At 37.5% G+C, this 24,104-nt stretch overlaps 1 protein-coding gene across 1 annotated transcript in view; it reads left to right on the top strand.

Moving 5' to 3' along the window:
- Window positions 1-24,104, top strand: part of FAM120B (family with sequence similarity 120B) — a 69,911-nt gene that overhangs the window by 37,578 nt on the left and 8,229 nt on the right. The window contains exons 8-11 of the mRNA XM_050895027.1: window positions 4,585-4,791; window positions 8,716-8,824; window positions 10,097-10,210; window positions 14,345-14,402. Of these exons, the coding sequence (XP_050750984.1) occupies window positions 4,585-4,791; window positions 8,716-8,824; window positions 10,097-10,210; window positions 14,345-14,402 (488 nt within the window). The remainder of the gene's footprint in view (window positions 1-4,584; window positions 4,792-8,715; window positions 8,825-10,096; window positions 10,211-14,344; window positions 14,403-24,104) is intronic.

Genomic DNA, 24,104 nt, shown 5'->3' with positions numbered 1-24,104 from the left:
CATAGGATAAAGTTTATGCTTCTATCAAAAAATCACTTGTGAATCCACAAAGAAGACTCAGAGGACTAGTAGTATTTTCTTAAAACATAAAGTTATTTTTACATCCTGATTATTTTTTTATAATTATTTAATGAGATGTAATTTGAACTGGAAATTTGCATTTCATATACAAGATCCATGTATTTTTCTTCCTGTAAGTAAAAACTCTTCAGCAGGATATACAGTCTCTGGGTCTAGATTTGCAAACTGCTCCTGTGAGCAAACACTTTCCTTCTTGCAAAGCCTCTTCCTGTGGTCAATGAGGATGCACACAAGCACAGAGATCAGCCTGAACTTGTGGTCCACAGGCTAAAGCCCTGTGTTTCTAGAGCAGAAAAAGGCATGATATGAGATAAGTCTATGATGATGGCTCTTCTAGCAAAGACATTTCTCAATTTGTTAGAAAAAAACATTATACATTAGTGATGTGAGTGCTGTAGCACTTCTCTCACTCTTTTCAAGTGGGCTTGCCCAGTTCAGCTCAGGCCTTCTGAGCACAGTTATCAGTAATCTCTGCTGCGATGGTACTAGAGGACTATGAACTTTGAGTTCTTTTCTCAGTCTTCAGTTAATGCTGGCAAATAGGAAAAGTAATCTTTTTCCCCAAACGCTGAGAGGGTGGGGAGCTGCTGTTGGCAGGAGCAGCAGCAGGGGCACAGCGCAGGCAGCTGGTGCAGGAGGAGCAGTTCTCACGCACTCCCTGTCTCTCTCACACAAATGTCATCAGCTGGTGGTAGGAGTAGCAGGAGTGGAATCACAGGGGTGTATCTCGCATGATTCACTGGGGTCCTGAGTTTATAAAAATAGTAAACAGAACAGACACAATTTCCAATAACAAGTAATCTCTAGGGTGTAATGCCCTGGAAGGCAAGCCTTCTTTTCTTTTGGAATTTTCCACTTCTCCTCATCGTGACGTCTTTGCATTGCAGACACCAAGCAGTTGTGAGCATTCCCATGGCAAAGCAAGTCTGTGGTTTGCCATGTGCACAGGCTCATTGTTATAGACTCACTGGGCTTTCATTTTCTTTGTTTTTCATTGCCAGACGTGGAAAATAGAAACTACCCTTCAGTGAGTATATTTCCTGTCTTATTAAAATAAAGAAATCACTGTTGATAGTTCTTGCCTTGGTCTTGCCAATATTGATTTCCATTAAAAAAACAAGCCTTACCTGATATCCACCCACCCCCCCCCGATACTTTAGTGCTTTAGGAAAGTTCTGGATTGATATCCCTAGACAGTGAAGTGTTCTACCTGTAAAACCTGTCACCAGCAACATTATTTTATCTTTTTAACCAGTATGTCTCAAGTGTAGTTGAAAAGTGCCCAGCTAGGGTTGTATTGGTGGCTCAGACTTCATACTCACTTAGGCAGAAGTAACAACTAGCATCAATGATGGTACTACACTGATCTCCAGCTTGAGACGGCATTCAAAGTCCTCTTCTATATTTTACTATTTTGTGCGTCACCATCAAAAGCAAAATTTTTCAAATTCTCATTTAGACACTTGTTCTGCAAATACATATGCATTTGTTTTGCACTAACTTGAATAACGTCACTCAACAAAGTTGGGTTAATCACATATTTGTGTTGGGTATATACTTAGAGTTTTCAGAATAAAATAAAGATACCAAAGCTTTATTTTAAGATTTATGGCCCAGATGGCATCCAGCATCCACATATAGTATTAGTAATCTGTTCTAACAGCTGTTTTACGTCCTTGGTACCAGTGGGATTAAAAAGGACAGTAAAAGCATCTTTGTCAATAAATGACAAAAAGGTATGAATTAATAGTCATATAGTACACAGCTGTTAAGTTAGAAGATGGGAAATTGCTTGCTGCAGATGACAGCATTTACTCTTTTCAGCATCTTAAATACTTGTTTTCATTATTCTTCATGAAAGTTTGTTTTCAGGAATTAAATCTTTTGACATTATCAGTACTTACTGATAATTCAGTGACAGAAGATACTGATTTATATGACAGGGAATTTCAGTCTGGTTTTGTACGGATGTATAATGAAGAGACTATTGGTGGTATAAATCATATTGATATAAATTTGGCCAAGTTTGGTTCAGATGGTTGGTGTGCAAGTGTCACTCTTGGCCTCTACTGCTAATTGTAGTTTCACATGTCTGTTTTCCTTATAGCTTAAGAGGAAAACTTTACCACTTGTCAAAGTGCTCTGAAGTGTTTTATTGAAGTTAAAGTTCAATTTATTGTTGTGTTGAGAACAAGACGAGAGTGCATAAATTCTGAAAGAATTCCCTAGCTGGATTAGTTTACAAAAAAAGGGAGTTCTGAGGATTCCCAGCATTTCTTACTCTTTGTGCTTCCCACTCATGAAGTCTTACTTTGTGATCAGAAACCAAGCAGATTCCATTTTAAAGCTTGTCATGATGTGGACTCATTTCCTTAGCGGGTCTTAAGATTTGATCAGGTGATCAGAAACAATCTGGTTAGTGCAATGTAAGAATCTCTCAGCTGCAACATGATAACTAGCTGTGTGCACTCTTGCAGTCTACTTTAGTACAAATAATACTGGTTCACTTAAACCACATTCCTCTTTCAAGTACCTTTCAGCATTGTTAAATGGTTTGCAAAAACCTGCTTTAATTGCCAGAGCAAGAGAGTTATGAGTGTGCATGTAGTTACTAGTCTCAGCTGGCAAAATGCTAACTTACATCTGGAGGCAATAACTTCCTGAAACTCAATAGCCTGATCCCATACTGAAAATACTTTTATTTTAAAGGGAGGGGAGAAGGTGGTTTCCCTTACTCAAGTATGAAGTGTCACAGTCAGAAAAGGATGGGCCTTTCATTTTCTAAATGACTGCTCAAATTAGCTTGTGTTGTCTGCATTTGTCTGGATGTCAGTGGTTGTCTTCAGTTGTCTGTATCGGGTGAATTTCAAGTATTGAGTGTCATGTTGGGTCAGTGCCCTCGTGGCCAGCTTGATGCCTTTCCAGGAATCACTAGAGGCAGAAGTCCTTCCCAGAGTGCTCTGGACCACCCTGCCTGGTACCTTTTGCCTGCATCGTCATCTCTAGATCTTCTTTTGCTTTCGCACTGTAGAAAAAACAGCCAGTGGAGGTACACCTCATAACTTCAGGTTGACTTAACAGAACCGTGCTGCCCCTTGTCTGTGGTTAGGGGGAACCCTATCACAGAAGCCAGTTTCATGTAGTCAAATTATGCAACAGACTTCAGCTCATTGCATAATAATACAGAAAACCTAAGTCCTTGATCAGTTTCTAGCTATAGTCTCCAAATGATTTATTGTGTATGTCTCTCTTGGAAGAAGTAAAGGTTCCCTGGTTTTGTTATGTGGACCTTAGGGAGGAAAAAGTTCTGATCCATTAGTACAACATTTCATGTTGTCTGCTATTACTTGTCATTTTTTTAAATACGGCACTGATGGTGTATGTGCATACCTTTAAGTCTTTGGGGGATCTTTCAAGATGCAAGGTGTTGTTATTGTTAGTAATAATGGGCCAACCATTTCCATTGCATTCCAAACAAACAATTCACAGCTCTTCAGGAGCTAGGGCTAAGACAAATTTGAGCCACATTTTTGTCCTTTCTGTTCTGGACTATTTTGGATGCTATTCCATTCCTGGTATAACTTATACTGTAAGGAAAACTGTACTGTAAGGGTACAACAGCTGCCACGGATTACAGTATTGATGGCCACGCTGTTATGAATCCCTCCTGGTCCTGACAGACTGCTTCGGTACAGACTGTGGAAAAGGCATTCCCCACTGAGGAGCTTTGTACTGTTTACACAATACTTAAAATCACAGTTTTCCCTGTATTGGATTCAAGGCTTTTATAGTTTGCTATGCTGTGCCACAGCAGGATGTTAAATTCACCCGTCAAGTTTATTTTGGCCATGAGTTTTAATTGTCTTGCTGAGTTTCTCATTTTGCATTTTCTGGATGTTGTCATACCATTCCAGTATTTCTTCTGGAGACATCCATGTTGAAGTGAAATAATTTAACTTTCAGACTACAGTCAGAGGAAATTTTAGAGTGTTTAAAATAAAAGCCTGGGCACAATAAACTTTATTGTGTCAAATCTTGTAATTTAAATGATCTCTAAGTGCTGTAACATTTCCCAGTTGATCAAACTGTGGAAGGTCAATGGATCACTGTACACGTCATTTTATACTCCCAGTTCATGTTTTGCATTCCACTAACAGAATTCTTTCTGGGGAACTGCTAATGCTTGAGAAATATTATGGAGAATAGCCATTTATTTTGTCTTTCCATTTTCATTTTCAATGTATCTCTCTTAAAAACCTGAGTGAGATGCTGTATTTGTTAAAACAAACTTCCCTTCTTTCACTTTATTGAATAAAACTTGATACAGAATCCTTTGATGAATTCTACTGTGCAGTAGAGGACCATCGTTGTCACAGCTTTGGCACTGTTTATCATTTGATCTGCTTTCGCATGGTTATATGTGATGGTAAGATTGCTTATATTATATTTCCTGATTTGTGAGGCCTACCTTTTTTTTGTGTGTGTGTGTGTATGTGTTAACAGCTTGCGCAAGTGGACTCCAGAGCTGTACATCTTGGCGCTGTCTTTGTTCGTGGCCTTACAACTTTGCTCATGGCCAATAGTGCCTGTGGCTTTCCATTCAGAATGGATGATTTGATGCCTTGGGAAGTGTTTGATGGAAAACTTTTTCAAGAGAAATACCAGCAGTCGCACCGAGGTTGCTCTTTGGAAGACCTTTTGGAAGGCAATGTGAGTAATCGCATCCTCTTAGACAGTTCTGTATTATTTGAAAAATGTACCTGTCCATGGTTGGTTGTTGTTTTAATATTCATGTTTACGTTGGTCCCCTTTCTTTGTATTTTTCCTCTCTTGCTTATTCCTTTTTCATCCTCTCCGCCAAAAAAAACCTGAGAAGGTAGAAATACTGAGACTATGAAGGAAGCTATAATTTTACCTTTATTTTTGTTTCCCTTACTCAGAAAATAATATAAGGAAGTGTCAAAATGGTTGTCAATTTCAAAAAATGAAAATGCCTGTAATGGTTTTCTAGTACTAAGATACTAATGAGATCTTTTTCTTGTAAGATTTTAGGCAATGTATTGAGAATGTCTTTAAATAAGCATACTGAGTATAATTTTTAGAATGTTTAAGAGTGATATTTTTAAAGGTATTAAGGAACCTAAAGTTTGAGATGAAGGTTTGGTGAATTCAAAGAGGAACTGGAAATCAGAGGAAGGTATATATATAGGGTTTTTTTTAGAATCTCACCAAGTACCTTCCTGTACCTCTAAGTACTTATGTAGTTCTCAATCCCACTTTTCAGAAGCTGGGGATTTGTACAATTTGAATGCTATGTTACCAAAAAACCAGTATGACTTAAAACATGTCTGCCCAGGCAAGAGCAGAGAGATATCAGCAGAGTCTTGCTGGGTATGGGCCATATCTGGTGCATTAGGGTGGCATCATGTCCAGGCTCAGAGGTAGGGTCTGGGTGCAAGCCTGTATTAATGCACTAGTGAAGCCTCGGACCAGACCTGGCTCGTGCCCCACCAGCGCAGAATATGTGGAGGGATGCTTGGGTAGTTTGGTACTCATCTGTGTAGATAGCTCTTAAGACCTTTGATTAATGTGTCTCTTTTCAATGTGGAACTGAAAATCCTGTATTGTTTAATTACTTTTGAAAATGTTACCTTTGAAATGTTTTTATCTGCTGTTACATATATCACTTGAGGTTAAAATAAATAAAAGTGATTACAGAGAGAAAAGATTTCGGTTTTGAATTATTTTAATCTCGTGCATTCAATATCAGTTGTTGTATAATTAGTTTTCTTTTCTAATTTTGTGTCCAGTTACGTACCATCCTAATCTGGAGTGATGAGTGGAACGTGTGTGGGTGGGTGGAATGTATGTGTTTTCAGCATGGAGGAGGACGATAATCCTTTCCATATGGAACCAATCATATGATTAGGACTATAGGCTCTATCCAAATCCTGTGGTTCCCATTAATTGATCCGTTGATTTCAGTAGATTTTGGATTGGGCCAGTGGTTCATCCAGTTTTTCGTGTAGGACTTTTGCAGAACAATAGAGTGTCTAAAGAACAAATGGGAAAATGTAAAACTATACAGATCTATGTGAAATTGATACTTCTTTTCCATTTAGGTAGAATTCAGGTTAGTGAATAACTTTTACAATATGTATCTAAATCTGTACAAATTTTATATTGGCTGAGAGGTATTTTTAAATGTGTTAGGTAGCATGTTTTAGCTAATATTTGAAAATCTTGATGTGGTCAGGTTAAAGTTATATTTTAACCTGTCTTAGAAGAAAGATGAAGGAAGATGCTTAGATCCCTAGAACAGAGTTGGAAATTTGCTTGATCAACTAAAATATCTAGGTTAGGGTTTTTAAAAACCTGATACTCTAGTTTAAACAAACCCCAGATAAACTGTTCTGTTGTGGGGAAAAATAGTCTAGCCCTGTGAATTTTTAGAGTAGTTTGAATATCTTTTTCTTTTTTAGATACGAATTTATGGTACATATATGGCAGAGATAGCTCCCAGACTAATAAAATAGCTTTCCAGCTTATCAGTTTGAGGCAAGAATCTGTTTTTGGGAGAATTGCCAAGAGATGCCAGTTTAGCTGGGGACACTGGCAAGGCAACAAGCATATGTGATTGGTTTCTCCTATTATTATAAGTCCAACTTTAATAAATAAAACCGGTACTTAGTTCCTGGCAGAGCTTAATGTACTGCTGGAAGCCAAGATCTTTCAGCACTTGTTTGTTAACAATCTACCCTTGAGCACCATAAATCTAATCTGATGATAGTGACAGCATTGTATTCAGAAAAAAGTTATTCTACGTGGGATGTTTTGTTAATGGGAAAAAGTTACTCCTTTTGGTGTCCAGTGCTTGTCTCCTAACTCCTAAGGTCCCTTCTCCATGATCTGGAGAGTTACCTTACTTTAGGGAGTTCAGGAGATCTCAGAATCAGTGTTGTTTTGATTATGATGGGCTTAAATACAGTTAATAGCTTTATGAAAATTACAGTAGAAATACAATCTTGGTTAAATATTTGCATGTATACCAGAAATCTTGAACATTTTAGGGTTTGCTTCCCACAGATTCTTGTACCAAAAGAAGAAAATGTATAAATTAAATGCAGTTGATATATTTTTGGGCAAGTTTTTGTGTAGCTCAGCTCTTTGTAGCCTAGCAGCTGTTAAAGATAAAAAATGGAAAGCTTCTGATAAGAATCAAAAATAGAGCCATCTTGCTTTTTTAAAAAAATATGCTAAGCTCATATTATGCTAGTTCTCTGTTTTTCATAACAGTAATCATATTAGTTTGTTTATCCACACAGAAAATTGGATATAATAGTCTCATAAAGCAGTGAGGCAATGATATTATCACTTTATTAGCCTTTTTATTGTGCGTCTCACTAATGAGTATGTTCATGATCAATTTTTTTAAATTAAAACCAAATTACCTAATGGGGTCAGCATAAGTGATATGTTTTGTCCTTTTCTGATCATGCCTTTCATCCAACCTTCATAAACACATTCTGAATTTATTCTCCCAAGAATACAATGAAAGGTTTTTCCCATTAGTGGGTGTTCTTCACAGACTGTAGTCAGTTTGGGGGGGGGAAATCTGTGGGTTTTGCTTAAGGCTCTATAAAGAGGTTTGTTAACTCAAAAAATGTGCTAGGGAAGTTCGCGGGAGGGTTCAGGGATTCAGACTCTACCTCTGATTTAAGAAACCTCTCTAGTTGTTGCAGTCTTGCCACCTATTGGATTTTTACCTTGTCCTGTAATCCTCTCCCGTCCTTCCTGCTCCCCCTCTGCCTTGGTGGTTACAAAAAGGAATTGTCATCCTGTAAAAATCAGTTCAGTTTTATGAAAATCACAAATTACGCTATTGCTCTAAAATCTGTCTTTTCATAATTCTTTTCAACGTGTACTACTGCCCACATGCCCAGTACAAATCAATAAAAAAGAAAAAGATTCTAAGATCTGACACTTCTTCAAAGCTCACTGAAATCAGTGAAAGTTGAGGATATATCACATCTCTTAGTATTGCGTCTTTAAATAGCTTCAGCTTGTCCTTTTGACAGTAGAACTTTTCATCACACCACAAGGTAAACATTTTTATTTAATTCCCCATCTCTCTTTAGACTTGGTTATGTTTTATCAGTCAGGAGTTGGGGCTGATGTATTACTATTGTGTTAAGTTTTGTTTCTAATGTATGAGATTAAGATACTTCGATTTTCACTGGTGTGTTTTCCATGAGTTCATCAGTCCTTATCTGGAGGCTTTAACCATCTCTGCTTGAGGTATTGCTGGTAGAAGTCTAGTTAAGTATAGCTACAGGTGCAAGGTAATAGAAGAGGAAAGCAAGTGATTTACAGATGTGAGCAGAGAAGAAAAACAAACTTCACTGAGAAAGGGGAAAACGTTCCTTCTGCACCCCTACTCATCCCTCCAAGGATCTACTTTTAATATGAAATGTTTGAACTTTGTTTCCTGAAAAAATGCGAACCAGATCTACCACCTTCATATGAGTGTGGGCTAAGAAAATTCTTTTAGTTGTTGTATATGTGATTGATTTGTGCTACACCTGAAGAGAGAAAAGCAGAACAGTCACTGATTTTTAACCCTATTGTCTGCAGGAGTCTTTGTATACACCCTTCCAGAATCTGAAGTCTTTCATTTGCAAGGTTTGCATGGCGAAGAAAAGAACAATACAGAGCAGACCAAGAGGGAATGGATTTATCACAGGTTGGCATTGTGTTAATTTTCTCAATAAAGTCAATATATTGATGAGCTCAATTATCCTTCAACAGCAGCAGCATTTACATAGACAGCCCATCAAGCTAACTAAATTGTAAGGTCTTTCTCCAAGAAACCAAAGGAGAGGTCTAAGAAAATATTTCCTGTTTTTAGGAATTCATTTGAATTTGATTACCCAAGTTTGGATAAAATAGTATTTCCATCTAGCTACATAGTTAGTGAGATACATGCAGTAAATAAAATACCATTCATTACAGAAACATCACTGCTATTTACTCAGCGACTAAAGTTATTTTTATAGGAGGAATTAGATGACTCAGAGTTTTTTTCTTCCTTTCCGTCAGGGGAGCTATTTTAACATTGATAGTTGAAGGTCTGAGTCAGGCCTTGAAGAGAGAATACTCCTTATTGGACTGACTGGTACAGTTCAAAATACAAGAAAGCTTTTGGGCAACCTGGAGGATGGCGCTTTTTTGCCTAAGACCTTGCTTTTTTTTTCCCCAACTTTATGGCTTTGTTTACTAAAGACATTTGTTTTCGCCACCTTATCTGCCTGACCTTCAGGGAAAAAAACATCTAAAAGGTTTTCAGCATCATTTACAGATCAGCCTGAACGTTGAGGCTTTTGAGACTTTGAAATAATTCACACTGAATGTCAGTGTTTATGCTGGTATTATGTTTATTACCTGCTTAATACCTGATCAGTTATAATGTTTGTGAGGATAAAAATTACCCCTTCAAAATTCCTTGAGCAAATTGCAACAGACAGAATGATTTTCTACTAGTTCAGTACTTTGCATTATGTGACAGCAATACTTCTGATGTGGTACTACACCATACTGGTGCTGGACATTCAAAACTAAGGGTATCTGTTGGTGATTTATGATACCAGACCTTGTTAGCATCTGCTATTGCTTGAGCGCTGTACTTAATCATTTTAATTGTGATTTGTGATTCCAATTTGGACAGAGATTTCTGTTTTGTTTTAATGACTGCAGTCTCCAAATCTGTGTCATAAAATTTTGATCTGGTTTCTAAATACACTTGTTAACAGCTTGTAATCATGATGTGCATAGATGGAAACAAGGACAAGAACCATGCTTATTAGGCTGACTTCAGTTTGGAAAAATCGTAATTGTGCATAAGTATTTTGGCATAAAACTAAGAAATGTTGTTTCCCGAAAAAGAATATGGTGTCTCTCTTTTTCTTCACTTAATCTTATATACAGTCAGTGTTGCTTAGTAAATACTGTTTTTCAGGAACACAACAAAGAGAATTTAATCCCAGGTTCCAACAAACACACAGAAGTTCTTTTATTCCTCCATATCATAACCAGATGAGGGGGTTCCTATGGAGAAATCCTCATCCACAAGGTAAAAAATATGTGCACGTGTGTGTGTGGAATCGTCTCTGTCAGCAATATAACAGCTCTGTGTCTATATGCAGATACCCTGTGGGCACAGCAGTCAGTAACAAAACTTGTATCAGTTATAGTTGTGTACTACCATTAGCAAAAACTAACTCTGCAAGATGAGGTAGCGTGTAGCATTATAATCTGGAGTCGTCTTTTACTCACAGTGTTCTGGGAAAAAAGTTTTCATGTGGTATTCAAACTTTCCATGCTTGGTCTCAGCTGAACTGTGTTTAAAATTGTAATAGTTCTAAAACAAATGGACACAGCTGCACAGAAATGTCTGTCTGAAGTCTTTAGCTGCAGATCTTAGTTTGTACTTCAACAAAACACTGAAGCATGTGAATAAAGTTAAACACACTCTTAAGTGATTTTCTGATCAGGGTCTCAGCTTCTAGATCATTGCCTAAGTAATACAAATCCAAGTTCTGTCTTGTCTTGGCATTAAATTTAAGTCATTCACCAATCTCACTTCTTGAACAGAACAGGCATTTCAATGAAGCATTACTGTGGATGACACTGTTGAGCTGACATAATTCAGTTTTACTTCCTCATTATTATGAATTAAAGCATCTACACATAGATTAAAGAAAATGGAAGGGAAGTGTCTAAGAAAGAGCAATTATTTTATTAAGTCTGCAGAACCTAAATTTGTTCTGTGTTTCCAGGTGAGGTTTTCAAAGAAGATTGATGATGTGATTAGGGAGGATAAAAAATAAATAAATACAGTAAAGTCTTTAATGTGTTTCAGCTGACACTGTTGTATGCTTGAGAGTGAGATACTATCATCTGATTCACAGATAAGATTGATTGATCATGTATGTAAAATGTAAAGCTAAAATACAGAGTGTGTATGCTGACTGTAAGCAGAACCAAAACTGGTCATTGTTACCGTGACCATCTCAAGAAGCCTGCTATTCAGGGGTCAGGTCATCTCTGACCAGCTCCAGAGATCTTACGACTAGATGTATTCCACAAAGTATGTTCCACAGTAACTGTGGTGAACTGTGCTATAAATGTGTTTCAGTAGCATTATTAAAACATCTTGACTTCCTCTACATTAGCCCTATTTACTACCCTCAGGACGCTCTTAAAACATGATCCCATAAGTGCAGTTAAATTGCCTCTGTTACAAGTAAAATGGATTTATTTGAAAAATATATATGTCCTTACAAAAGAGACCTGCGATGTTTTAGAGCTCCTTTTAAACTGATCTGCCAAGATGACTCATTTTGACAAAGTTTCTTTTTCCTAAGCTTTCTAATATTAAGACAGGTATTTGGGTTGCTTCATTATGTAGCTGTTGTCTCTGCTATATGTGTGTGTCTCACCAAAGAGAGAGAAAAAAGAACAAAAAAGTAGCGATTTTGTGTTCCATGATAGCTTACGTAATAAAACTTCCTAGTAATATTACTGATATCTCTCTATCCCATCCTTTATATACCTTCCCATGTTATACTGTTATGGTTCTTGCTGTTGCATATTATATATAAATCATTGTATTAAATGCATTAAAAAGTAATGGAACAGTAACCACAGGACCCATATCTTCTGTGTCAGGAGCGTACCTAATGATTAGGCGGCCTTTGCTCTCTCTTATCAGTTAATGTTTAAGAATTCCATGACAATGTCTCAACTTCAACAGTGGAGGAAAGAGTGCCTCCACCCAGAAAGCATAAACCTAAGAAGCACTGGTATTTCTCTGAGATGATGGTTTGAATCCCCTCAGGCAGAACAAGAATTGAACTTAAGCATCCCTCATTTTATGGTGAATACTAACCACTGATCTGTTGTAATTAACATCTCATCCTCTAGCTGTATTTTGAGAGAAGGGAATTCAGCTGTGGGTTTTTTGGGTTTTCAGGGGGTTTGGGGGTTTTTTGTTTTGGTTTGATTTTATTTATTTATTTTAAGTTCTCTTCATAAATTTCTTGGCTGTGTGTCACAAATGGAGAGTGCATCCATGTAACTGAGAGCGGGACATCTAAGCCTCACAGAGAGGTAGATTTTCCCTTAGTGTTTCTTGTTTGTTAATTTAGAAGACTTCCTATTTAGCATGCTGACTTTTGTGTATGCCATTCTGAGTGTCTGTCTATTCTGATGCTTGTTAAACAGATCGTAGGTATCTAATTTAAAGCTAAGATGAGGCTTCTGTTATTGAGATGTAAAACTTTGCATTGCAGCACTTCATAATCTGTGTGCTTTGAGTTTAAAAATCTTGCCTGAGGCAGCATAGATGTCTGTAATAAAGTATGACTTTACGGATTCTAGGTTCGTGGCTGAAACATCAGACCACATGCCATATAGCCTATTGGTAGACAAAACTTCATTAATTAGGAGTTAAGACCACTAATACATTGTTTTGAATCAAATTGTTACCTCATTCTACAAATAGCTGAAAATAAACTGAGCACTAAGAACTATGGAAATCACTATTGAGAATCATGTGTCTTTGTCACTCTCTTCAGCAGTCCAGCTGATAAACACTGAGATTGTTTGTCGTAGCATACAAATTACCACCTCATCTAAATCAACATACAAAAGATAGCAAAAAAAGAGAATAAAAACGTAAGTCTAACCATATCTATGCATTGTCTTACATACTTTTATAGCTATATTTTAAAATTTCAGTGATTTGGACAATGGTTCTCATACTAGTATTTGAAAACCTGTCTGAAAAGTGAGCTGAAGATAAGGGAAGGAGATAGGGGAGAGAGTGTCTATGGGACTGATTATAACAGCTACATGAATGGTTGAAATCAAGGATATCCTAATACATTAGAAATAGTGAAAGGTATTGGCAAGGATGTAGAATTTCTGCCGGTGATAAGGTAAACATCAGGACTCTCTGTATGATGGACCCAGGGGACAGATGAGGACATAATGAGTAAGAGCTGTCAGAGAGCTAGAAGTAATGGATGATAATTTCAGCTACCAGTCATCTACCACCAGAATCATAAACAGTGAGATGGGGAAATAGTGAAGCGTTTGACAATTTCATACTGGCATTTAGAAGTTGTTGGATTTGAGGGTCAACTATATTCTGCCTAAGAAAATTATGTTCTCTCCAAAAAAATAGTTTTGCTTTCTTTGTTTCCATCCACCTTTGCCTTGTTTTTCTTCCGTCTCTGTATTGGAAAAGAAGAGAAAAAGGGAAATGGGCAGCTTTAAAGAATTCAACTTAGAAAATATCACTTTTTCAAAAGTGATTTATTTTTCTTTAAAAACAATGTCTTGGAGAAAAGCTTTTATGGAAAATTGAAAGCAGTTTTTCAGGGGAAAGGAAAGATGAGTGTCAAGGAAAGATATGGAAAAAATAGAATTGTTGGAGGTATGTCTCACTCAAGAGAAACTCTTTTGTCCAGGACAAAAGGGAATTATCCAGAGTCCCATTTCTTCATGGAATGTAATTGCATCAAAAGGACACATTCACTTCAGCCTTAGCACACTGTAAACCATGTAGCTGAACATAATACAACTATACTGAAGGATCTGAGTTTGTAGCAAGTTTTCATTTGCTAGGTATTTAATCAAGGCTTCCACACTCGTGTTGTGTACTCTGTGTTCAAGCATGTTTCTGATTAATAGGATTTTGATTGAACTGTAATGTAGGTGGGACTTGGTAGAACTTCAGTGCTGAAAAAAAGATTTAATTTACAGTTTGAGTACTACTTTGCTTATAGGAATCTATAACTAAAGCAGTATTTTACACAGGCACATTTAAACCAGTATGAAAATGTTTGTTAATATAGCTTATGTCTGGTTCTAAATAGTGTATTTTCCTTTCCTGAATTCATACAGTCTGATCTACCAACCACAGTGTATGACCTGTATGATTCACTATCCCAACCCGTTAATTGGACTAGATTTAAAAGTTACAGTGGCCCAAGAGCTTTAAGAGCAGCAATGCCGCCACAGACTTTATCCTCCAACATCTCAAAATACTAGCCGTAATTATACACTAACTGGAAAGGGACATGTTCTTTTTTCAAAATATGTATAAATGTAATTTTTCTTGCAGACTATCTGAATAAGCTCTTGTTTTCCTGCTTTAATGTTAATAAAAAGTATTTAATTCCTCTCCTACTCCCTCCAGGTAGAGAATATGGATTGGGACATCCAGACCGGAGGAGAAGATTCCACCTTCCTCCTCGGTGAAGAATACATGTGTACAGGTAGCAAACTGAGATGATGGAATAGTTACCATTGAGATAATTTTTGTCTATGGAAGCCTCTTTTTATGAACTTTACAGAGTAACTGAACCACGTGACTGTGGAGGAAATCACTCAAAGCTGAGGCTATTCAGCTTGTTAAATCACTTGTCATGTTACGTCTAAGCTTGCTATAAGACCGGAATCACTAAAACTTAAGTTAAAGGAACCAGCTGAAGCACAGTAGCATCCCAGTATAGCTATATAGTTTTGTCTGTTTGACACGGGAAAGTCTGAAGTGTTTTTACAACATCGTTAGATATTCCTGACTATAAGTTTTAAGACTTAAACTATTAAGTTTTGCATATTTTTGTTATAGTTGTGTATAGTACAAGAGTTTTCTCACCATGAATAATGTGGCATATTCATGCTGAATTGTGGTTTGTGTCTTAATTGTGGATTATATCTTTATCTTAAGGGTTATACCATTGTTACTGAAACCTGTTGAAAAGTTTGAAACATGACATCACTGATGTAAATATCATCTACCAGTGAAACAAAATGACCTTCCTGTAAAATGCAGCGCTTTCTTACAAGAGCCAAAAATTGCTATTACTTTTGGCACTTCTAGTTAAGCAACTTTTTCTGTCTATCATCTCAGCTGACTGTGCGGAGTGAACCACATCACTGCTGAGGAGAGAAAGAATCTGTCATGCTTTACTTCTGTAATAAATAGTACTTATGAGAACTAAGTATTTTTTCCTGTCCAGAATTCTAATTTAAACACTCATCTTCAGAATTATTTCTTAAAAATTGATATATTTCACTTTGTGATTAATTTTCAGTGATGTATGTATTTCTTTAATTATAAAATTAGTTCATTTTAAATAGAGTTAATATAAATAGTACTAAAAATGTAAAATAACAGAGCACATGCAATTTTTAACAGCACCATAGGATCATATATTGGTAAATCGGTACCACAAAAGCCCCTCTTCAAGTCATTACTTGTGTTTTTTAAGAAACTGTTTTAGAGATTACAACAACTTTCTTATGTCTTCCATTTGCATACCCATTCAGTTAAAAATAATCAGAGGTACTTTACTTAATTACTGTCTTCAGGCAAAAAAAACTAGGCAGTTACGTAGAAATCCCATTTTAAATCATCAAGTGTAAAAATTGTACCAGGGGAAAAAAGTGTCAACAACACTTATGTCACATAGAAAGTGGGTGACACACTTAGAACCGTGTTTATCTCTTTACTGATCTGCGTCTCAACGTAATTGAAAATTGTCTCCATCTATGTAATCTTCAACAATTTCATGCTTTTCTTAGGTTTCTAGCAATCTTTGAATGGGGTTGGCTCAAGTGGATGTTTATGGAACTGATGGGTTTTCATCTGTTCATGTGCTCTGGAATCACAGTATCTTTAGGTTTATACTTCAGCATTTTCAATACATGAAGTTATATAATAACCTCTCTTCTTCTTATACGGGAAGTATATGATGAAAGAAAAATGAAAGCGTGATGTCCTGTTCCTGCTCTCAAAAAAGAGTGAGCAGCAGAAAAAGAGGATATCCAAAGATAGAGGCAAAATGTTAAGAGCAAGTTTTGAAATCTGATACAGTTTGCAGATTTTCGTAAGAGCATATTTAGTTATTGAGGATGATGACTATTCCAAACAGTGAAGTCAGTGGTGTTGCACATGGACAAAACATTGTATTTACGTGGAGAACTGTGGCCTTAATGTTTATCATGTTGGCAAATCCACTCTTTTGGATTATTTTTCTTTTTTGTTTTGAAGAATATTGATTAGTATCTTGTTAGTGTAGTTCTCATACTCATCATTCTAGATTTTACGGATACAGAAACTGTATCTCAGTCTTAGGCTTCTTATTGTATTACTGCCAGGATTATTTATTTTTGTAAGCATTTGAAAATTAAATTTATATCTGATGACTCATACTAACAGAGAGTAGCAGACGCTATAAAACCTAATGCTTGCATTAAGACTTGCAGAACTTAAGGTTCAAAACATAAATGCTGATCTGGATAATTAATACATAGATCACTTGTCCTGGTTTCGGCTGGGACAGAGTTAACTTTCTTTTTAGTAGCTGGTACAGTGCTGGGTTTTGGATTTAGTGTGAGACTGATGTTGATAACACTCCGATGTTTTAGTTGTTGCTAAGTAGCGCCTATCTTAAGCCAAGGACTTTTCAGTCTCCCATGCTCTGCCAGCAAGCAGGTGTGCAAGAGCTGGGAGGGAGCAGAGCCGGGGCAGCTGACCCGAACTAGCCAAAGGGATATTCCATACCATGGAACATCATGCCCAGTATATAAATAGGGGGGAGTTGGCTGGGCGGGGCAGATCGCGGCTCGGGACCTAACTGGGCATCGGTCAGCGGGTGGTGAGCAATTGCATTGTGCATCACAGGTTTTTTTCCTTCCCCCCCTTCCTTTTTTGTTATATTCCTTTTCATTACTATTATTATTATTATATTTCATTATTACTATTGTTAGTATTATATTTTACTTTAGTTATTAAACTGTTCTTATCTCAACCCACGAGTTTTTACTTTTTTTTCTCTTTTCCTCCTCCTCACCGCACTGGGAGGGGGAAGGGGGAAGCGGCTGCGTGGTGCTGAGTTGCTGACTGGGGTTAAACCACGACATCACTAAACCCAGAATGCATCATTATGGTAGTTTAATCACCTGCATAATACAGATCACAAAATCTTACCCTGCAACAGGCCGTAACTTCTAAAATTGTTTCAGTGTTGATGTTCATGTGTCTTATTTGGCTCCTCACAACTGTTTGTCTTTTAGATCACCCAGGTGACCCTACTCATTACTGGAAGTGGATGAAAATGGATAAGAGAACAAGATACATTTTTATGAAGTGCTGTATGCTGAAGATCATAAAAATTTCATCAGTATTTCAAACATGGTGGTGGGAAAGCTCTAATCACAAATTTATTATGCCTCATTTTCAGTTCCATTTTATTTTGTATACTTTTTTTTCTAGCCTATAGCTTAGAGAAGTAAATTATGGAATGTTGTAAAACAATTATTATGTAATTTAGGTTCCAGATAGTATTGTTTGGAGCACTTTACAAAAACCTTGTTGACACAGTTATGAAAAATGATCATTAAAAATTATGTCTAAAAAGTAGAGGCCAGTCCTCGGTGTTGAAGAAGGCTGCAAAAATTCAATTAATTCACCTGATTCTGTTGTGAAGACTATTACGCCTCTTCTGTTAAACCTTTATGCTATATGAGGGTGAAAGTGCCCAGTCTCAGACAAAAAAGGGTACTTCTAAAGTGTTTACAATCATATGATGGTTAAAAAATGTCACTTTTCTGTCATGTGGCTGACTTTCATAGTTCCTCAGTCTCAGAGAATGAGAAAAGGGTAGCTAAAACATTCCGGAAAGTTATTAAATTAGTTTCTATGTACAAGACTGCTACAGCTTTAATATCCTATTATTTGGGGGCCTTTCAGAGCTGAGTCAAATGCATAGTCCTCTTCTGAATACCTAGAATTCTCCTCCATATGTAGTGAGTCATTTATGAAACATTTAAGGTTTATGCCAGACCTTACATCTGTCTTTAGCCTCAAAGTAAAGGTGTCAGTGTGAGCCTCTGGCCAGTATAACTTTGGAGGAAATTCTAAATCAAGGGGAAACTAACAGACATTTTGAATGCATTCTTTTTTTTTTTTCCTAAGTGGCAGTTGTTTGAAGGACACAGAGTAAAATTTTTTCCCTGTTAACATCATTGGTGCATCTTTTGCAGATATTAGTGACACCATGATTTCACTCCATACTCATAAGGTAGTCCCAAGAGATCTAAGTAAATGAAGAGAGTACACATAGGTCAGTCAGGTATCTCCTGTGTTAATTTTCACTGGTCTGTTATTCATCACACGGACTTTATTACTACTTTGGAGATATGTGTATTTTTAGAATAGTACATAAGTACACATGAAATTAGATGTCTTTAGAAGTGTTTAGCACAAGGAAAAAGCATTATTTTTATATTTGAAAGAGAAAATTTAGCTCTAATTTTGAAATCTATTTTCAGAAGAAGTACTATAGCTATTGTACAAATTGCACTTATCTTTATGGTACAATGATTACCGATTTAAACTCTTTTGGTTTTAATCCATTATTGTTCAGTTAATGTTTCTTAAGCCTTGTGTTGGTAACTCCTTTGAGTCAACTTTCAGTGGAAGTTAGTTCCTATTTAGTATACATGTTATGTCAAAGTGAGTAGTATTCTCAGACATACGCAGCTCAATACTATAATTTCCTCACATGTATTTTTCTGTTTGTAACCCAATAAATATATTCTTTCATACTCTGCATGTAGCAACAGTCCAGCTAAACAAATAAATTGGCAGCAATACCGGATTTCTAGTTCTATTAAAAGTTTGAACAGACACAATTTTTACACAACACAGTGTCTGATTTGTGTTCCAGGGATCCTGTCATAATAGGGGCATTCCTGCGTCCTTTTTCTATTGATTTGTCACTGACTGTAATTGTACTACCACTTTTTTTTTTTTTTTTTTTTTCTCCCAAACCTTTTGGAATAATGTGGTCTGAGTTTTATGGAAAGTTCTCTAGTTTCAGGAATCTCATATTGTATAATAGTGTATTTGAAAAGAATGTAACTGTGTGCCAGGATTTGTTGGTAATTCCCCCTTCAGGCTTTGATATGAGAAAAGATTTCTGTTGGCCTCAATAAACAAAGTTAAATACAGTTAGAGTGGGAGTTTTGCTGTGCTAGTTCTGGTATGTTATGAATTGTTGGTAATAATTACCCTGACTACTGAAGAATTGTTAGCTTCTCTGTGAGGTTTTTTTTCCTCCTAATGTTAGACCATAAGCAGAAGCTGCTTATTATTATTTCCAAGCCGAAAGATTTTTTTTTCCCACCAGGAATCATAGAGCAAAAGCAGAAGCATGAAGTCAAAACATGGAGGTGCTACTTTCCTGTCTCACTGAACTTTAAATTGGTCAGAGTACCATAAAGCTTATGGACTGTAGAAGGAAATCATATACAAGAACATGACCTTAAAAATTCCAGTCTAATAGGGTTTCCTTAATATGTGGAATACAGGGTTACTTTGAATGGGTACAGGACAGAGGAAAAACAGACATGTGGATTTGAAGTGAAGGAACCTATGTTTGTGAAGAAAAGCATTCTTATTTCTTGTTTGGCTATATTGCTTACTGACTTCTCTAGCCTGTGCACCGGCTAGCTGCCTTTCATCAAATGTTCACTGAAATTGTGGATTTATTTATTAGCTTTATTTATTCCCCTTCTGGAAGGGGATTCGGAGAACATTCATTAACATCAATAACTTAATCAACCATGACTCAACAGAAATCGTGACATGGTCATTGTGAGAGAAAGAATGACCAACAGGAAGACAGTTGTCAACTTTCCTCTTGTTATGTATCCTTCATCTTACATTACTTTGCTCATTTGTGACACCATCACACTGGGAACCTGAATTTGGACTGCAGAAAACACTGAAAGACTGAGTTAATCTTAATGATGCTGTGGCACTGTAAGTATCAAAACATATAGGTTATGCCTGTTTTATAAAACAGGAAACTACAGTTTTAATTGCTTTGCTACCATAGCAAGCGCTGCGCTGAGGTGGAGGGGAACAGCAGTGCTAAAGCTCTACAAATCTTTTTGTGCCATGCTGTCTGGGCAAAGTTATAAGGATAATCAAACACATGGTATTATTTTGCAAGATGGTCTTTAATTAAATGTTGGGGAAGAAGATCAAAAGTTTACGTGTTCACGTTTAAACATTGGCTCCCTCTTGTCGGCTAAGCTGGGAGGCAGGCTAGTATGTGCTCCTTCCCTAGGATTCCTCTGTGATGCAGAGTCCCCTTCTTAGAGAGTATGTTTTGGTGATATAGAAGCATGGTAAGCCCAGTAAATAAGCAGAAACCTTGGCTTGTTTGTGCCACGTAGGCATATCGTGCTTGAGAGTGTAGGGATACCATGACGTTTTGTGAGTCTGGTGAACCTGCCCTCTTAGATTTTGATGACCTGGTAAGGTTGCTCCTGAATGTAGGTCACTCAGACTTGCTGAGGTTGCTCAGGACAGGGCTCAGTGATGGTGAGTATAGAAGCTCTGGTATTTCCTAGTGTCCCAGGTGCAGAGGTGCCTGACAGCCACATGGCTGTCTGCACCCTGAATGCTCTACCAGGCTCTCCTCCTGGCCCCAAAGGGGTTTGGCTGCCTGCAGCTGGGTGACCTTGGATCCAGCTGGTGTGTGAGAAAGACCTGTGTGAGAGAGCTGTGAAAAGTCTCACGGGAGGCCTCTGCCCCTTGGCTTAAGAGCTGCATTTAAGCCCAGGTCCTTGCCTAATCTACTTTGCAGGTATGCCTGTGTCCAGCCTGGCACCTTGCTGATTCTGCCCTTGCTTTGCTGATTTGACTTCCTGGTTTGACCTGGGACATCCCTCATCGCCATAGACTTGTCCAGTGATCACAGGACTGTTGTGTGAACCTGGTTACCATCATCAGGCCTGCTCTGCTCTTGTTCAGGTACAGTGGGACTGCACCCTCACCAGGGAGGTCACTGCCCTACCTGCGTTGCCAGTCAGCTGCTGGCTTGCCTTCCCTTGTGGAGCAGCCCCCCCTTGCTGCTCCGTGACAGTGGGCTTTGAGGCCCTGACAGCACAGGTGGTCAGAAAGTTTGGTTGTAACTACCATAGTAATTGGAGAGTGTCAAAACAATAGATATGGCCTGTGGGATTACTTGCTGCTGAAAACAGCTTGAAAGAGTGAAAACAGCTACAACCAGCAAAGTGTCTTTGTGTATCTCTGTACAATCAGGACCTTGCATTCATTGCTTTCCTAGACCTTGCAGCTGACATCCAGACCTTTCTCACCCATAATCAGGCTACTGACTACACCGTGTTTCAATGTTACACACCACAAATGTGAAGCTGGTTCAGAACATGGAAGCTCATTTATTAAAGAATATGTTCTTGCAACTGATATTCCTAGAGTTCTGCTGGCTTGTACTGCTTTTCAAGTTCTAGGTAGGACATTAGGTGTTAAGTTTAACCTACAGTGTCTTGGCTAGGATTTTTTACCTGGAAGTGTGTAGTTCTCTTAGGGGTCTGTAGTTGAGACAACACATGATGAGTTGAAGAGTTGTCTGTAAAAGACAAAGAGGCAGCTGGCAGGGTATTCTGAGTACTCACCAGCCTAAATGTGTCATTTAATCTTACTACAAAATTAAGGACTAATGTTTGGTTTTGCTTGCGCCAACTGGGAAAATACATCTTTATTGTATTAAGAAACCCTACCCCTACAGTCTTGAATATTTGTTTGTTCAGGTACGGAATCAAAACCCAGTACTGGCCCTCATCTTGTATTGAGTGCTGCTCATTGCACGAGCAGGAGTTATGGTAGTGCACAACTGAAAACTCTCTAACACACTTGAAATCAGAGTGCAGGCAGGCCTTCAGCTGTAGTAATTTCAAGTTCTGTCTCCCATATCTCTATATACTACAAATAGGGAGGCAGACATTTAATTGGGGCCAAAGAACTGCTCTGACTGCAGAATTTCAGTCACACAGTGTTGCATTCTGCACTGTTCATATTTGTGTTTATATTTGATATCAAAATTGTGTTTCATCAATAAGCATCACCAAAAGACTCTACTCTCCTCATTGATTATGTTTGCAACTACTGCTCACCAGTCCTTCAGAGACAAAGGACTTGATTTGCTAATCTGATACAATCACAAACCTGAAAATTACACAGTCTAGGGAAGCAAGGAAGAGACATAGAATACGACAGATGCATACAACATTTAATATTTTTAGGCTTTTATCTTTGTGTTGGTTCTTTTTATTCTCCCACAGTTAGTCATTAGATCACTTATTGAATGACCTATTATTAGTAGTGGTCACATAGGTGAGAAGGGATATATTCAATGTTAATATTCTTAATCTAGGCATGAATTTTGATATAAAATACATTGATATTTCAAATGTATTAATCTTCTCTTTTTCATGCCAGAAGACGAAATACTAGGCACAGAAACCAATCCTGGATATAATCCCTCTGAAAATGCTTGATAACTGAAGGCTTTTTAATAGAGCATGATGCCCCTTGTCTCAAAAATCAGGTAGCCAAGTATGCAGCTGGCCTTTGGACTCAAAAGAGCAAAACTATACTATAAGAGCTGTTCTGATGTCAGATGTGATTTCTAAATACACTGTAGGTAGCTCAAAAAGTCATTGTTCAGTGAAAGCAATCATAATTTTTAGAAAAATGATGAGAAACTTCCATGTCGTTTATGGCATTTGGAAAATTTAAGTCAAGGTAACTGTTCAGGAGTTAGCTTTATCAGATCCAGCTTTATTTTAGTCAAAGGTTTGTTTGTTTGTTTGTTAATAGCAGAGGCCCAGCAGGCTCTGTATTTACTTTCTGAGAATACTTTAATTTTCATTTGTGATGATGATGTAGCTCATCTAAAAGGATGTAAGCGTATAATGTGCTGCCTTTTGATAATCATCTTCGCCCTCTGGTTTAATTACCCATCAGACCCTTTAGTCCTTCTGATCTACATTCTGCTGGAGGGTTTTCAATTTGAGTAAAGTTTATCCAGGTTTGAGGCATGCTGGTGATAAAGCTAGACCTCTTGTTATGTAATACGCATATGAAAGATCACTGCATTTAAATATAGTGATAAGGCTGACTCAGAATCTTAACCATCTTTGGGCAAATTGCAATACTTCTGTCTTTAACAAAGCCTTCATTTTGTAGGTGTGATTTATTCTACTCTACCTTCCCTATGCAGAGGGGAAACTCCACAAAGGAGCAAATAGGAGAGGTTCAAAAAAATCCACTAGCAACGTTGCGTTTCCAAACAAAAGAGGGAGAGCAGCTACACAGTTGATGCACAGCAGCACAGAGCATTAAGAAGGTGGCTAGTGCATCTAGACCAAAACTTCAAGGTTTTAAAAACAATTCAGAAACCTAGGGCATACTGTACTTCCATCATGTTTGCAATAGACTTCATGCAGTTGTATTTTTTTTAATTGACTATCTGCATATCTAGGCTCATTTTGTAACTGTGTGTGACTCCTCTGCAAGTCTAGACAGCGATTGTGGTTTATACTTTACATAAAGGTTACGTTTTGAATGATTTCCTGAAGTGGTCAAACAAAAGAAGTAATTAATAACCTGCAAATTCATCCTCCTTTTATTTTGAGGAGGGAATTCTTTTACTTCTTTGCATTACTGATTACTATATTAATTCTTGGCAACAAATAGTGCTGTAAGAAACTTTTGCTCCAAGCAAGTTAAAAAATAGCATCAAAGAAAAAAGTATTAAGTGCTAATAGGAGCCAGTTTGTGCGTCCTAACACTTACTTGTTGGGAGTATGAAATAAATCCCAAATTTGTCATTGTGCATTTGTTTACACTAATGTGTTATTGCTTAATCAGTCCACCATCCCTCTCCCTGATAAACACCCCCATCTGTCTGTAGAGCGAGCCCAACCTAGCAAGGCTGATAGCTTGTTGTTTTAGAAATTAGGATTGGGGGTGGGGGGAAGCTTCTCTTCTGTTGCTTGTGCTCCAGGAGTGCAGTGATTCAGGGGGTTGTTAACTGCCCCGTGCAATGCTCACTAGGGGCTACAGCTGGTGC

The sequence above is a fragment of the Gymnogyps californianus genome, chromosome 3 (assembly GCF_018139145.2).
Source record: "Gymnogyps californianus isolate 813 chromosome 3, ASM1813914v2, whole genome shotgun sequence".
In the NCBI taxonomy this organism is placed as follows: domain Eukaryota; kingdom Metazoa; phylum Chordata; class Aves; order Accipitriformes; family Cathartidae; genus Gymnogyps; species Gymnogyps californianus.
Note: the sequence above shows the minus strand (reverse complement) of the source record. Positions and strands in the feature narration are given on the sequence as shown.